The sequence below is a fragment of the Stegodyphus dumicola genome, chromosome 10 (genome assembly GCF_044657685.1).
Source record: "Stegodyphus dumicola isolate Sdum_Otavi_A_Nest chromosome 10, ASM4465768v1".
Classification (NCBI taxonomy): Eukaryota; Metazoa; Arthropoda; class Arachnida; order Araneae; family Eresidae; genus Stegodyphus; species Stegodyphus dumicola.
The window spans coordinates 122,737,179-122,752,035 of record NC_140777.1 but is presented as its reverse complement, the minus strand read 5'-3'; the positions used below and the strand labels follow the sequence as shown (position 1 = coordinate 122,752,035).

Genomic DNA, 14,857 nt, shown 5'->3' with positions numbered 1-14,857 from the left:
TTTGAGTTATATTTTAATTGACCCACTTGTAGGGTTTCTTTTAGTTAACTAACATTTTATTCAAATTTTGTTATCGTTCCTGAACACCTCAGCTTCCCCTCGCATTTCCTCGCCAGGATGTAAATTTAAAGTGACTATTTAAATGAGTGAATCTCTGAGTTTATTCAGAGCGTGTTTTCGCTAGCCAGCGCACGTTTCGTTGCTTATCTTTCTGTTACGATAGTACGCCTCGAATTTCCATCGAAATACGGAAAAAAATTGGCATGTTATTTCAGAAAAATTTCGCTTTTGTGTCAAAATACTTATATTAGAACAAAGTTTTATATAAATCTAATATATATCCTAAGTCGCGCTTTCGAGATTTGAATTCCGTCATCGGCCCAGTAGAACAAGAGATTACAGAACTGTCCTATTTTTTTTTCGCAGTGTATGCACATAAATACGTCTCGAAAAAAGCCAAAGTATATTTTACAATCCGTTTGAAAGAGTCCGTTATTCCGCCCGTGTGTATAGATGTCACGCAAGAAAATTATCCAGATCGATTCGAGAGCGGTCAAAATGGATATTGTCGTTGAAATATGATACTCGAATGTTTTTAAATTACATTGTTTCCTTTACTTATATAAAGGAATAAAAATTGGTTTATTTATGTTAAAAAAAATGTGGGAAAATAATTTCGCTATATTTTTTTCGAATGGAACTGTAGGTACAACATTTAAAGTAGAAAGTGAACGTTCAGTAAGATCAAAGAATTCGCAAATTGTGCGATATTTCGAGAAAGCAATTTTAAGGCATCATCAATTTATAAGATATTTTTCCCGCCTTCTTAACATGCCTTCATAATGTAGTGGTCAGCACTCTCGACGCGAATTCGAGAAGTCCATAGTTCGAGTCCTGGCGAGAGCATTCCTCATTTTTCATTTCTCCTAATTCCAAATAACCTAATGCCTCCACTAGCTATAAAAACACATCCCGCAGCACGTTTCATCTCAAAATCAAAGAAATGCGATAGTTTATATCTCAACGCTCAGAGATAAGATTTATTTAGAGTTCGTAAGATTTATCATTTCTGATTTAAGAATATTGATTTAATATAAAGCGATAGTTACAATTATCACTTATATTCATTATAAGGTAGAACTGACAAGAATTTTGAAATTGGAACTGGACATATGAGCTGACAGTTATTGGTATAGAAATAATAGCTATATTTAGCACTGTAAATCCTTCAAACAGGGACTTACCGATGAGTGAGCATGCGGTTTGCTCCATGTTTCATATCCATTAAATCTTCCTTTGTTAACTTCTTTAATATCTCCACTTTCGTTTCAGGAATTACCTGCATAAAATGTTAATGTAACATTGAGTAATATTTTATTTAAAAAATCAAAATTTTAGGCAAAAGAATAAATATTTCGTCTTTCTATACGAGATTCAAAGATAAAATAAAAATATAAACGATGACAATTTATCTTGGATCTCAATCAACTCTATCTACTGGTAGCCTATAAAAATTAATAAACATCTCCCTGTTTTTATACTTTCCTCTCAACTAGAACATAACGATCTAGAGCAGGGACTCTCAACCAATAACTGGTGGTACGCAATAGAAAAATAGGTAGTACGCAAAGAAACAAACTATTTTTAACTATTAAATTAAAAAATTAAATACCCCAAAAATCTTGTTTAAGTTTCTTCTCTAACACTCGTAAATTTGTGCAATTTGAGCTTTGTTCACGGTCAATAGCCACTGATAGACCTTAGCATCATAATCCGTTTTTATTTTCACAAATTTTCTTTTAGCCATAGACCTAACGAAATTTGTCATAAATGATGATTTTAAAAGGAATAATGGAAAATAGGTTGTATTTAATAGGAAATGGAAATAAGTTCCTATAAAAAGATAATAGTATCTCATTATTTTTTTAGGTTTGATCCGTTTATTAGTATGTCTACACTTTATGTCGCCACCATTTCCGGGCTCATATTGCTTTATTTTCAACAAAAATCATTTTTACGTCGATTTGCTGTCTCTAACAGCAGGAATTTTGTCTTCTTGTTGCTCTGTATTCCTTACTTTTCTTTGCGATTTGAGAATATCGTCATTTGTTTTTAAAGAATTCGTAATATATTGTGAATTTAAATATTTGTGAAACAATAATAAAACAAACCTAGATCTTTAAAATGGAAAAATGGCTAGGATTGACTAACCGGAAAAGAGACGATTCACAGGTGATGGATCCAGAACAATCTACTGGCACTAGAAAAATTATTTATAGAAAATGTAATGAAAATTATTTATCATTTCGGTTTACTTGGGATGGAGATGAAATAGATTTTCAACCTCAATGTGTTATTTGCGGTGAGCTACATATTATCCAATCAAAGTATGAAACCATCGTTTCTTAGACATCTTGAATCTAAGCATGCTATTTTAAAGGATAAATCTGAGGAATATTTGAAGAGGAAATTATCGGAGCTCAAAGAGAGTAAACAAGTAATGAAAGGTTTTGTTACTTCAAGTGAAAAAGCTTTGGAAGCTGGTTACCTAGTAAGCCTAAGAATTGCCAAGATTGGGGTAAGCTCACATTATTGAAGAAAACCTTATACGAGCACCTAACTCGTATTACCAGCACCTAAATATAACGTTATAACAATACTTAACGAAAACGGTTAATTGACTTATTAGTGTTCCGTTACCAAATGACAGAGTAAGTTGCTGAATTCATGAAAAAAAAAAAAGAAAAGACAAAAAAGAGACACTTATTCAAAAAGTAAAACACAGTGAGTATTTCGTTTGCAATTGAATTAAAGTACTGGCATAACGAATTTTCTTCAATTATTAGTTTACATACGTTTGGAAGAAGATAAACGAATTGCCTAAGATTATATATTCTGTGAATCTCTTCATGATAGAGCAACTGCAAAAGAAATTTTCAAAGTAATCGACAATTTTATGTCTAAAAATGATATTCCTTGGAATAAATGCATTGCCATGTGCAGTGTTGGAGCTTGGCCTTTAACAGGAAAACATTCCTGTGTTATTTCTCAAATAAAGAAAGCCGCCCCCTATGACTAACTTTACTCACTGTTTCCTCCTCCGCGAAGCTTTAATAGCCACAAATATCCTCGGAGACTTGAAAATCGTTTTTAATGAAACTGTGAAAATTGCTAATTTTATTAAAAGCCAAGCTTTATATTCAGGAATATTTACAATTATGCCTCAAGAGATGCCCAGTGAAGATGAAACTTTCTGGTTACATCCCGAAAGAAAGGTGGTTATCGGGAGGAAAAGTTTAAATCGTCTTTTTGAACTTCGATCAGAAATTCAAATTTTTTTCTGTGACTCAAAATCTGAATTGCAAAATTGTTTATTTAGTGAATTATGGTTGGCGCGTTTAGCATATTTAGCTGATATTTTTAGAAAGTTTAATGAATAAATTTAGGATTACAAGGACAAAATGTTCATTTATTTGCCATTAGAGATAAAATAAATGCAATGATAAAAAAACTCGAGCTAATAATCAAAGAATTGGATAATAATATTTTAAGCTTTCCACCACTTTTAGAACGTTTTCTGACCGAAAATAATTTGAAAATAAATGAGGAATTTGCATCCGACATTAAAAATCTTTGTTTTTCATTGATAAATAATTTTAACTTGTATTTCCCCTAGGGTTATGAAAAAGAAAATTGGATTTGAAATCCATTTTGTTGAAATGTACCTGAAATTTTATCTCGTAAAGGAAAAAAAAAAAAAAAAAAAAAAAAAAAAACACTTGAGAGAAATTTATTGTGATCGAACTCTTAACTGAAGATTTCAGAAATAACACACACTTGTTAACTTTTCGCTGAGACAGAAAAAATAAATAAATAAATATATAAATAAATAATAAATAAAATAAAATAAAATAAAATAAAATAAATAAATAAAAAATAAATAATAAAATAAATAAATAAATAAAAGCATTTCAAATAAAGCTATTAAATTTTTATTGCCCTTTTGTACAACCTATTTAAACGAACAAGGATTTTGACAGAACAAAATTAAAAGTGAATCCTAATTTACGGTTAAAACTAAGTGAAATAAAACAATATTAGGCCCAAATTTCACACTAATTTTAGAAATAAAGTATTAGAACTTAAATTTTGATAATTAAAATGTTAACCAATTTTTAATCTAATATTTTTATGGGTGCATATTTAATACAAATAGCCAATAGGTTGTGTAAATGGCAAAATACACTTTTTTAAATATTTCTATTGAGAAAGTTAAAAATAATTATTGGAAAATGGGGTGGTACTAAAATTTTTCGACTTTTGTTCAGATGGGACGCGTTAGTCAAAACGTTGAGAACCGTTGATCTACAGTATTTAATTTCATTTTATGCACAGTAAATGTTATTTAACACCGGAGGAAAAGTTTAAATTTCACTTGGATTATTTCGTTCCAAGCACTGAAAAATATATGGTCAGTAAAACCTCAACGAAGGCTTTGGCACTCACTTCCAAAAGTTAAGCACGGAGAGGTCAGGTTAGGTTATTTAATTACGGCAAAGCTTCGAGGGCTATCTGCCTAAGGGGAGGGATGCCTTTGTGGAGGACTTTCTAAGGGAAACTGGCTCGTATACACGTAACACATGGGGAAAACCACGAAAACACCCATGCTGCCAGCCCGTTCGCGGGATTCGAACCTCGGACCGAGCTACCAGTGTTCAGCGACTTTACAGCTCGGCCGCTGGTGGGCCTAAGAACGGAGAGGAAAATGCTAATTTCCGGCAGCCAATCAGAATTGAAGAGGATGCAATTCGCTGCAGAGGTAGATGGAAGTATGCAAATATGTTAGGTAACAGCCAATCGCGCTTTCATGTCAAGAAATAAGCAAAAAAGGCAATCATATAAGAAGCCAGCTTTATGAAGGGTTACAGAAGTTGATTGTAAGTGCTAATAGAAGGTGTTTAAAACTTTCGTACAATTTATTTTCAAGGCATACGTGTTTCTATGACTTTCAGAAGACGAATGGAAGATCCTGAGCGCTGACGTGCTGTGGGGCGCATTGAAGCAGCACAGTCGATCACAGATGTTGCTCTTTTCTTCGGCGTTCATCATTCTGTAATTTCACGTTTATGGAAACAATTCCAAACCACACAGACAGTTGTCCAAATGCCCGTAGCCGGTCGCCCAAGGGTTACAACCCCCGCGGAAGTTCGATGTATTGCTATTGTAGCCAAGCGGAATCGCAAAGCGCCCTCCACACGTGTGACATCTATGGTTACAGCGTCCATTGGTAAGGCGATATCTGCAGCTACTGTACCCCGAAGATTACATATGAGTGGACTGTACACCCGGGTACCTCGAGTTTGTGTTCCTCTATTTGTCCAATCAAGAGGGGCACGATTACAGTGGTGCCGGGAACATGTCAATTGGAATGTGTCTGACTGGGGCAATGTCATGTTTACTGATGAGTCAAGATTTGCTCTGGAGCCAGATGACAAGCGTATAAGGATATGGCGTGAACAACGAACACGTAATCAGTCCCAGAACATCACCGATTATCACGCATTCTGAGGGGGAAGCATTATGGTGTGGGCAGGGATTTCATTAGGATACCACACCGACCTGCACATATTTTAAACGGGGTTCTTTAACGGCTTTCTGGTATCGAGATGATGAAGTCCTAGAATCCATTGTGAGATTGCACGCTGCAGCAGTTGGTCCTACTTTTGTTTTAATGGACGATAACGCACGTCCCCACAGAGCTGACATCGTCGATGACCACCTGGAGAGTGAAGGGATTGCGCATATGGCATGGCCAACATATTCGCTCGACCTTAATCCTATTGAAAATCTTTCGGATGCTCTCGGCCGTGCTGTATCTTCACGTTTCCCACCTCCAGCCGCTCTTGTTGAGCTGGAAACAGCTCTACAAGAAGAATGACGATTGCTTAATTCTGCGGTGGTTGACCACCTAACTGAAAGCATGGTCAAAAGGTGTAAACTTTGTATACAGATGAGGGGAGGATAACATACCCTATTAATGTCCTTTTTTTTTCATTTTATGCTGTTTATTTTCACTTTATACATAATTCTGTTTAAGTCTCCAGTATGTCATTATCTGATAACTTACAAAAATTTAATATTGTTTTCATTTCTGTATATAATTATTGATTTTGTTTTATGCATTAATATATATGCTATGCTCCTGCCGAATGTTGTGTTAATTAAAGCAGTATTTGTTGATTCTTTTGCATTTTACATCTTCGTGCTTAACTTTTGGAAGTGAGGTTATCAGGTTCAATGTTCCGTCTTACTTTCTTCGGGAACATGCAAGGACCTGACTCGGAACAGAGAGCTTACTAAAGCTATGTTCAATCACTGTGGGAAGTAGACAGGATACACAAGAAGGGTATACAAAACCCTTTATTTTTCTCTATTTACAATAACTTCCGTACTTCGGAAAACACAGACCCACTACTTGTGGTCTAAACGTAAAAATATAAAAATAAAACTAAACTCTAATTTAACTTTAAAATAATAAACGTGGAAGATTGGCCTTATATTAACAGGAAGCCGTATGTAGTACAGAGAACTGTGAACACTACAATACGTTTAAAAATTATCAAGAGGATTAAAACCTCTAGCCGGGAAGGCAACCAGCAACTGAGTAAAACTTCTAAGGTAAGCGGCCTGCTTCGATTCACTGCTTCCTCTCTCTCGCTTGGCAAAAAGCCACAACTTAAATACTTGGCGTTCGCCAGACAAACTTTGCATAAATACATTAACGCTTATAATTCCGGCCGGAAGTAGAAAATAAGAAGTGATAGTAAAGATTTAAAATAAAATAAACGTTAGTAAAACTTAAGATCCTTACATACTTCCCGCCAGAGTTAATTAGTTTGAAACTAAAGTCTAAAACGACCTTGTTGAAAACTTTTAGCTCTAGAATCTAACGCGAGGCCAATCTTTTACAAACATTTTTCGCTAGAAACTAGAAATTTAAAAGAAAGAAATTTGTTTTTACAATAGCAGCTCCCAGGACACACAATGTTTTTCATCTGTACTGCATCTAAACAGGAGCTTTTATTCAAATCTGGTTCCTTCCAGAGATCTGGAAGGAAAACTAGTTTAATGAAATGTTACACAATGAAATGGCAAGTAACATGTATAATTATATTTCTCTTAACATTTTTATTTCATTCATAACTATTTTAGTTATCTCTCCCCGTGCTCTCTGACATGTGTTGTAAAAGAACACCAAACACGAATGTGTTTCTGTCTACGTGTTCAACACTTCCTCCTACAATCAAAACACTAACGTGTTAAAATTCAACATAACAAGATCTCTTAACACACCCTAATTTCAACTCTAAACCCTGAGGTACTATTCTGAAAGTGGCTAACTCTGAAGTGTAGCGTCAGAGAGCCTAACTACATCATTCAACCTTTAACACATATTCACCATGATTGAGTCTTTTTACAGTCACACGAATAAAAAAAAATTTTAACATTCACTTTTACCATATCACGGTATTTCTTAACATTTAAAATAACAGTTCACATTGTATATAAGAACATATTAACATGCCGTTAATTTTACACATTTGAAAACATACATTAGTAGTACATTGTTAACTTCTATTCTTTTCAAAGCAAGTGCCAATTCTTTCTACATTGAAAAAATACATTTCAAAAAGTCTTTCAGACTAAAACTTCTTTCTTGCCAGAATGTTTTAAATAATATTTATACAATAACTTTTTACAATATTTAAGTCTTTACACAACGCTGTTATACATCAACTTTAGTTTTACGCGCGAGTAATTGAAAAACATAATACCAAAATCGGTCACAACTCATTTCTCGCCCTTTTGGCGATAAAGGTAGACCTCGCATGAGGTAAAACTTCTTGAAATCTGCCACTTGCAGTAAGAATGAAAGATTAACTTCAGTTTGCAAAGTAACATAAAATTTTACTTATCTTTGTGATATTCGGACATTGTTTTCTGGGCCCAGTCCTGAAAGGTCGTGCAGATTGTTGTTTGATTTATCCTCCTTCTTATACGGGCTCGCCCTTCAGTGCCTTCCTCTAGATGCTTTCTTTTTTCTCCAGTTCGGTCACCCTTGAATACCTTCTTTTTCGTTTCTGCCTGTGGTCTTGGTCGTTTTATGGCAGCTGGTCTTGGCGGAACCGGGAAACTTCTTTCGTGTTCCTGCTTGGACCTCGTTGCTGGCCGTTCAAATTTTCCTTGTAACTTTTCCTCCGTCGCTGGTGGCCCTTCCGCAGTTCGGCGACATTTGCTGCGGAGAGTCCTGTCGGATGAGTAGATTTTCCGTTTTAGAGCCGGGTTATAGTTGCCGTTATTTCTCCTGGTTCTCTTTGCATACGTCGTCCTTCTCTCTTCTTCATTCTGGGGGTGTTCGTGAGCTCTCTTTTCTGGACGGTGGAACGGCTTCTTTTTCTTGCTACCTTCAATTTTTCCGCGGGGAAACCTTCTTTTCACTTGCTCCTGCCTCGTAATGGCTTGCCCTTGTACTTGTCGTTTTTCCACCTCTGGAGCTTGTGCCTGCGGTGTCTGCCGTGCCGGGTCCTGCAAAAGATCTTTGAAAATTTTCATTTTATTACGATCATAGTAGGGTTTGATTTGATCAATGTTTGCGGAGCAGGTTTCACCATTTCTAGCTTTTAATACCACTACAGCGTGAGTTATTTTTTCTATGACATATGATCCTTCAAATCGTGGAAAAAATTTGGCAGTTTTATCTTCTGGTGCTGAAGAAAGTGAATGCTTAATTTTTAAAACTTCATCCCCTACTTTATAAGTTACTCCCCGTCGTTTCGAGTCATAATATAGTTTTTGTTTTCTCTGTGCTACTTCAGTATTCTTTTTTGCTTCTTTAATTAGTTTTTCTATATCACCCATTTTGAATTCTGGGGCTCTTTGTTGCACATAAAATAATTTATCTAACAGCGTTATAATCTTTCTGCCTAAAAATAACTCAGCAGGAGTTTTGCCCGATTGTATCATGTTTTGCGGTCCTAAGAGCGAAAGCAAATTCATTGACATAGTTATCCCAGCTTTTATGAAAATTTTTAACATAACTACGGATAATTTTCACTATATTTCTATTGACCCGTTCCGCTATATTTGATTGCGGCCGATACGGGACCATTTTTAAATGACGTATGCCCAGTTTTTGGCACATGTCTTCAAATATATTACTTACAAATTGAGGACCATTATCCGATATAACGTTTAGGGGCGCCCCGTATTTTAAAATATATTTATTTAAAATAGAATCAGTAACTAATTTCGCAGAGGCTCGTTTTAAGGGAACAATTTCGGTCCACTTACTAAAATGATCAACCATAACAAGGAGATAGCGACTTTTATTTAACTGACTTTTTGGGAAAGGGCCCAATAAATCGATGCCAATTATTTCATTTGGAAATTCGGATTTAATACTATTTAGAAACCCAGCCGGGCGGAAATTAATATAATTAACTGCTTGACATGTTGGGCAGGACTGGACATACGCCCTTGTTAACTTTTGCAGTTCAGGAAAATAGACTGCCTCGCGTACGCGTTGGATAGTTTTTCGAATACCAGCATGAGAAGCATAAGAAGGGCTGTCATGGAGCTCCTACAGGATATTTAATCTAAGACTAGCTGGGATAACAGGTCGAAATTCGTTGTTGGAATTCGTAGTTTTTGTATAAATTAATAGACCATCTATTAGTTCGTAATGGGCCGCCCTATTTCTTATCGCCACAATATCTTGGTGGCTAAAATTTTCAGGATCCTTTAAATAATCATAAATATTTTTAAATTCAGGATCCTTACCCAGTTCGGTTATCACAGTTTCTCGGGAATGTAAGTTACATGCTGTGAGCATTGCCACCTTTACAGTATTACCTTCTTCATCTATTTTAACTTTGGATAGGGCATCTGCTACGATATTTTCCTTTCCGGGGGTATGCTTGATTACCAGATTATATTCTTGTAGCTTGAGTGCCCATCTTATTAACCTTGGGGATAAGTTTTTCCCTGAGTACAATCTAGTTACCGCCGCATGATCAGTGTACACTGTTATTGGCGCCTTCCCAAAATAGACTCGGAACTTTTGCACTACTAACAGAACTGCAAGTGCCTCTCTCTCGGTCGCGGAATAATTTCTTTGTGTTTGATTTAAAGTTCGGCTAAAAAATGCCACGGGCTGCTGATTTTGCGAAAGTAGCGCTCCTACCGCATAATCCGAAGCATCCGCTGAAATTTCTAAATTCTCATCCTTTTCAGGAAATTTCAACACAGGGGCTTGCGTTAATGCTTGTTTTAATTTTTCGAAAGCACTATTGGCTTCGGCCGTCCACGAGAATCTTGCGTTTTTCCTTTTTAATTTTAACAATGGTTCAGCAATAGCTGCAAAATTTTTTATAAAGGACCTATAATATGAACAAAGTCCTAGAAAAGAAGAGAGCTTCTTCGCCGTGTTTGGAGTCGGATACTTTTGTACAGCGATTATTTTTGATTCGTCTGTCTCGATTCCTTTCTGAGATATCTTGTAACCTAAATATTTTAATTCAGAGGCTGCAAATTTGCACTTTTCGACATTAACTTTTAGACCGGCCTCATTTAATAAAGAAAACACCTGTCTTAAATCCTCTACATGTTGGTCGAGATTATCACTAGTAATAATGATATCGTCTAAATAGATAAATGTGGACTTTCCAAGAACAGGTCTTAACACAATGTCCATACATCGCTGAAATGTTGCCGGCGCCCCTGAAAAACCAAACGGCATACGCAAAAATGCATAAGTGCCAGACTTGGTTATAAAAGCAGTCTTAGGCACGCCCTCAGGCCTAACCCCTATTTGAAAATAACCAGTCGTTAAGTCTAAAGTCGTCATATATTTGGTGGATGTTATGTTCCTTAGAATTTCTTCAATAATAGGTAACGGATATACCGGATATTTAGTTATGCAGTTTAATTTACGGTAGTCAATTGCGAATCTCCACCTTTTTGGATGTGTCAAAGGATAGTCATTATTTTTCTTACATAAAACCACCGGGCTAGCATAACTACTTGAGATGGGCGTTATGATCTTTTTACGTAGCATATCGGTGATATGCCATTCTATAATTTTTTCCTTATTCTTATCATACCGGTATGCTTTGTAGCGAACTGGTATTGAATCTCCGGTGTCAATACTATGGTTAGTAACCTGAGTAAATCCTGGAATATCACTAAATAACGAAGCAAATTCACTTACCACTTGTCGGATCTTCCTTGCTCGTCATTAGGCAGGTGGTCAAGATTTAACATCGGCGGTTCAGCCTTTTCTGCACGAACTGGTTTCATCGTCAGCTTAAGGGACGCTTCATTAAAATCCAGCGTTGCTTGTGCCTCTGAAAGAAAATCTATTGCTAAAATAATATGTGCTTGCAGATTCTTTACTATGAAAAACATCACCTTTACTTGTTCGTCCTTGATACGGACATACAGCGGTAATTTACCTATACACTTACATTTTCTCCTTGCTCCGATAACACTGTCGTATTATCCGAATTATATATGCGGTATTTCCGAAAATACTTCCTAAAAAAATCTTCTGCCACACAGGAACACTGCGCGCCTGTATCCAGGAGTGCGGTGGCTGGGATATTATTCACCAACACTTCAATCTTCGAAAGAGTCCGATTTTTCACCATTACTGTATTTAACTTGTAGGAAGAGGGGTTTTCGTGGCCTTCGGATTTCCGCACCCTCCCGTCAGCAGAAATCCGTTTTAGTTTAAATTATTTTTCATTTCCGTGCTTTCCTTCTTTTCCCACTGGCCTTGAGACTTTTTCCTGGATTGCTATTGAACTGTCGACGTTCGCCGGCTGTTTTTGAATGCTCGGGTTTCTTTGCCCACTGATTCGCTTTGCTTCCGTAGCCGTGTGCTTGAGTTTGCTGTAGTCTTGGCGCACCAAATTGGTTTCGCTGTTGATATTGGCGTCTTCTTTCAATGTCCGCCGTTCTTCTACTTTCAAACTGGATTGCTAGCTCAAATAACTTTTCTAGTGTAGTCGGATTTCTTAATTCAACAAAGTCTTGCACTTGGGGCAGTAACCTTGGCAAAATCACTTGAATTATCTCAGGATCCGGACGGTTTCCATACAAGAGTTTGAAGACGTGAATTTTTCTTAAAATATAGCTTGAGAGATTTTCGATTCTTTGTTGATATATGCTGAAAAGTTCCGTTTCTAATTTCGCACGATCTCTTACGACAGGGAAGGCTTTTAGTTGGGCAGTCTTGAAATTCTCGTAAGTATAGGTGGGACTTCCTGCTTGACCCAAGAGACTTCTGCCTATGCATTTGAATCAATTAAGCGCTTGGCCCCTCAAAGCGCTGGTAGCTAAGGTAACTTTTTGAAATTCGTGCACGGGGTAGAGCATGAAGTGGTCATCCAATTTTTCCAAAAAACTGGTTACCGGTGAGTTTCCATTAAATGTTGCTTCTGGTTTCATCGAAGCGCGCATGGTCTGGACGATGTAACCAAATCATTCCAGGGCGGCAGCTGGCATTTCTGGATTCTGAGCCGCTTCTGCAGGCAGCACAGGTTCTTCTTGAAACTCGGCCATGGTTATTCTTCTTCGTTGGGCGCCACTATCAGGTTCAATGTTCCGTCTTACTTTCTTCGGGAACATGCAAGGACCTGACTCGGAACAGAGAGCTTACTAAAGCTATGTTCAATCACTGTGGGAAGTAGACAGGATACACAAGAAGGGTATACAAAACCCTTTATTTTTCTCTATTTACAATAACTTCCGTACTTCGGAATACACAGACCCACTACTTGTGGTCTAAACGTAAAAATATAAAAATAAAACTAAACTCTAATTTAACTTTAAAATAATAAACGTGGAAGATTGGCCTTATATTAACAGGAAGCCGTATGTAGTACAGAGAACTGTGAACACTACAATACGTTTAAAAATTATCAAGAAGATTAAAACCTCTAGCCTGGAAGGCAACCAGCAACTGAGTAAAACTTCTAAGGTAAGCGGCCTGCTTCGACTCACTGCTTCCTCTCTCTCGCTTGGCAAAAAGCCACAACTTAAATACTTGGCGTTCGCCAGACAAACTTTGCATAAATACATTAACGCTTATAATTCTGGCCGGAATTAGAAAATAAGAAGTGATAGTAAAGATTTAAAATAAAATAAACGTTAGTAAAACTTAAGATCCTTACAAGGTGTTTAACAGTTTACCATTTAAGTGAACTGTTTTGTATAAACTTTTCAAATTGCTTCGGTACAGATTTTTAATTATACCTTTCAGTTGCTATAACTCTTTCAAGATTCTGTATTAGAAATTTGAAGATTTTGTAGAACTTCAGCATTAAATTCTCGTCAAAGACAGAAATGGGTTTATCATGTCTAAAAATACGGTATTCATTTTTAATCTCTGAAAGTACCATTTCTTCAATATTTCAGAGTAATCGTGAGTTTTAACAGATATCGGTATTTTAATTCATTTTAACTTGTTCATATGGCTTCCTTTGAACTACACCGAGTTATTGACCTTTCAAAGAAGTGTAAAACTGAGAATGAATTGCGTAAAACGATTAACCTTCCAAAGATGTGTAAAACGCTTTACTTGAGATAGTTCTCTTTATTATTAGCGATGCTTACATCGTAATTTTCAGCTTACAGATTTTATACAGAGTTATCTTCTTACAGAGTTCTTACAGAGTTATCTTCCAATCATGAATTATTTGAATTACTTAAAATCTATTTGCATCCTGTATTAACCACAAATATAAATTACTTTGAATAAGAGGCTGAGTCTTTTAAAAAAAGCCCCTTGTAACATGCGTGTGAAAAGAAAAGGTACTGTATTCACCTGCGTTGATCTCGAGGCACGTGTGCAGAGGAGGTCACATATTCTGAGCACGGGCAAGAAGTTCTTCGAATGTGCGAAGAAATTTACTGTTCGCCTGTGCCTTTATAGATCCGCACAAGATGAAAGAATATAGAAAGATAGAAGTTGAGTTGAGTTGAGAGCAGAATCTGGACACCCTTGCGGCTTACTAAGATAGAAGGTGAAAGATCAAAGAAGAATGAAGTGGCCAAGTCGATTTGTGCCATGGCCGATGACTAGATCAGGTGGGATCACGGACTGAATACGCGTGACCCTTTACGTGCTGTATGCGCTGTGGTTCCATCTTGCTGAAACTAAGCGTTCCTTCCCTCGCATTCAGTCAGCCGTTTAACAAGCATACTTAATATGTTATTGATCTAATAAGCCGAATTCACATTCTCATAGAAAAATACAAGGATGATGCCGAGGCCTACGTGCTAGACATATCACGTAGGCCTCGAGCTCAACTCCACTTACGCTGTCTAATTAAAGGTCACTGGTGGACACTTCCCGTCCCCTCCGCAGGTGGGCTGTTATCATACTGTACTGTATTTACTCTCAATTGCTCATGTTTTTCACACATGTTCCACGGAGCCTCTTTTAAAAGACTCACACTTCACTTTGAAAGATATTGTGGACCCACTTAAGGTTTCACTACGATATCATTATAGTTCCTTGCGAATGATATTCTGCTTTCAATAACTATACGAGATTAATTTTCGAAAGCAACTTCTCCATTCTGCAATATATTGCTAAAATAATATCTTAATTACAAACTGGGCATTGCAAAGCCCTTTTTACGACAACAATGTTACCAGCGAAGAATGCTTCAACATGCTGTGCACTTTCGTGGAAAACAACGGCCCAAATTGCATCTTGCAATCAAGTTGTTTCCGACAAGAATCCATTGCAATCTTGAAATTAGTTTGGTTCCAGCAAGAATCTACTGAA

General features: G+C 36.6%; 1 protein-coding gene across 2 annotated transcripts in view; it reads right to left on the bottom strand.

The window, feature by feature from the left end:
• Nucleotides 1–14,857, bottom strand: part of LOC118189288 (uncharacterized) — a 140,545-nt gene that overhangs the window by 53,172 nt on the left and 72,516 nt on the right. For both annotated transcript variants that reach the window (XM_085825475.1, XM_085825476.1), the window contains exon 4: nt 1,245–1,339. In XM_085825475.1, the coding sequence (XP_085681601.1) occupies nt 1,245–1,339 (95 nt within the window). The remainder of the gene's footprint in view (nt 1–1,244; nt 1,340–14,857) is intronic.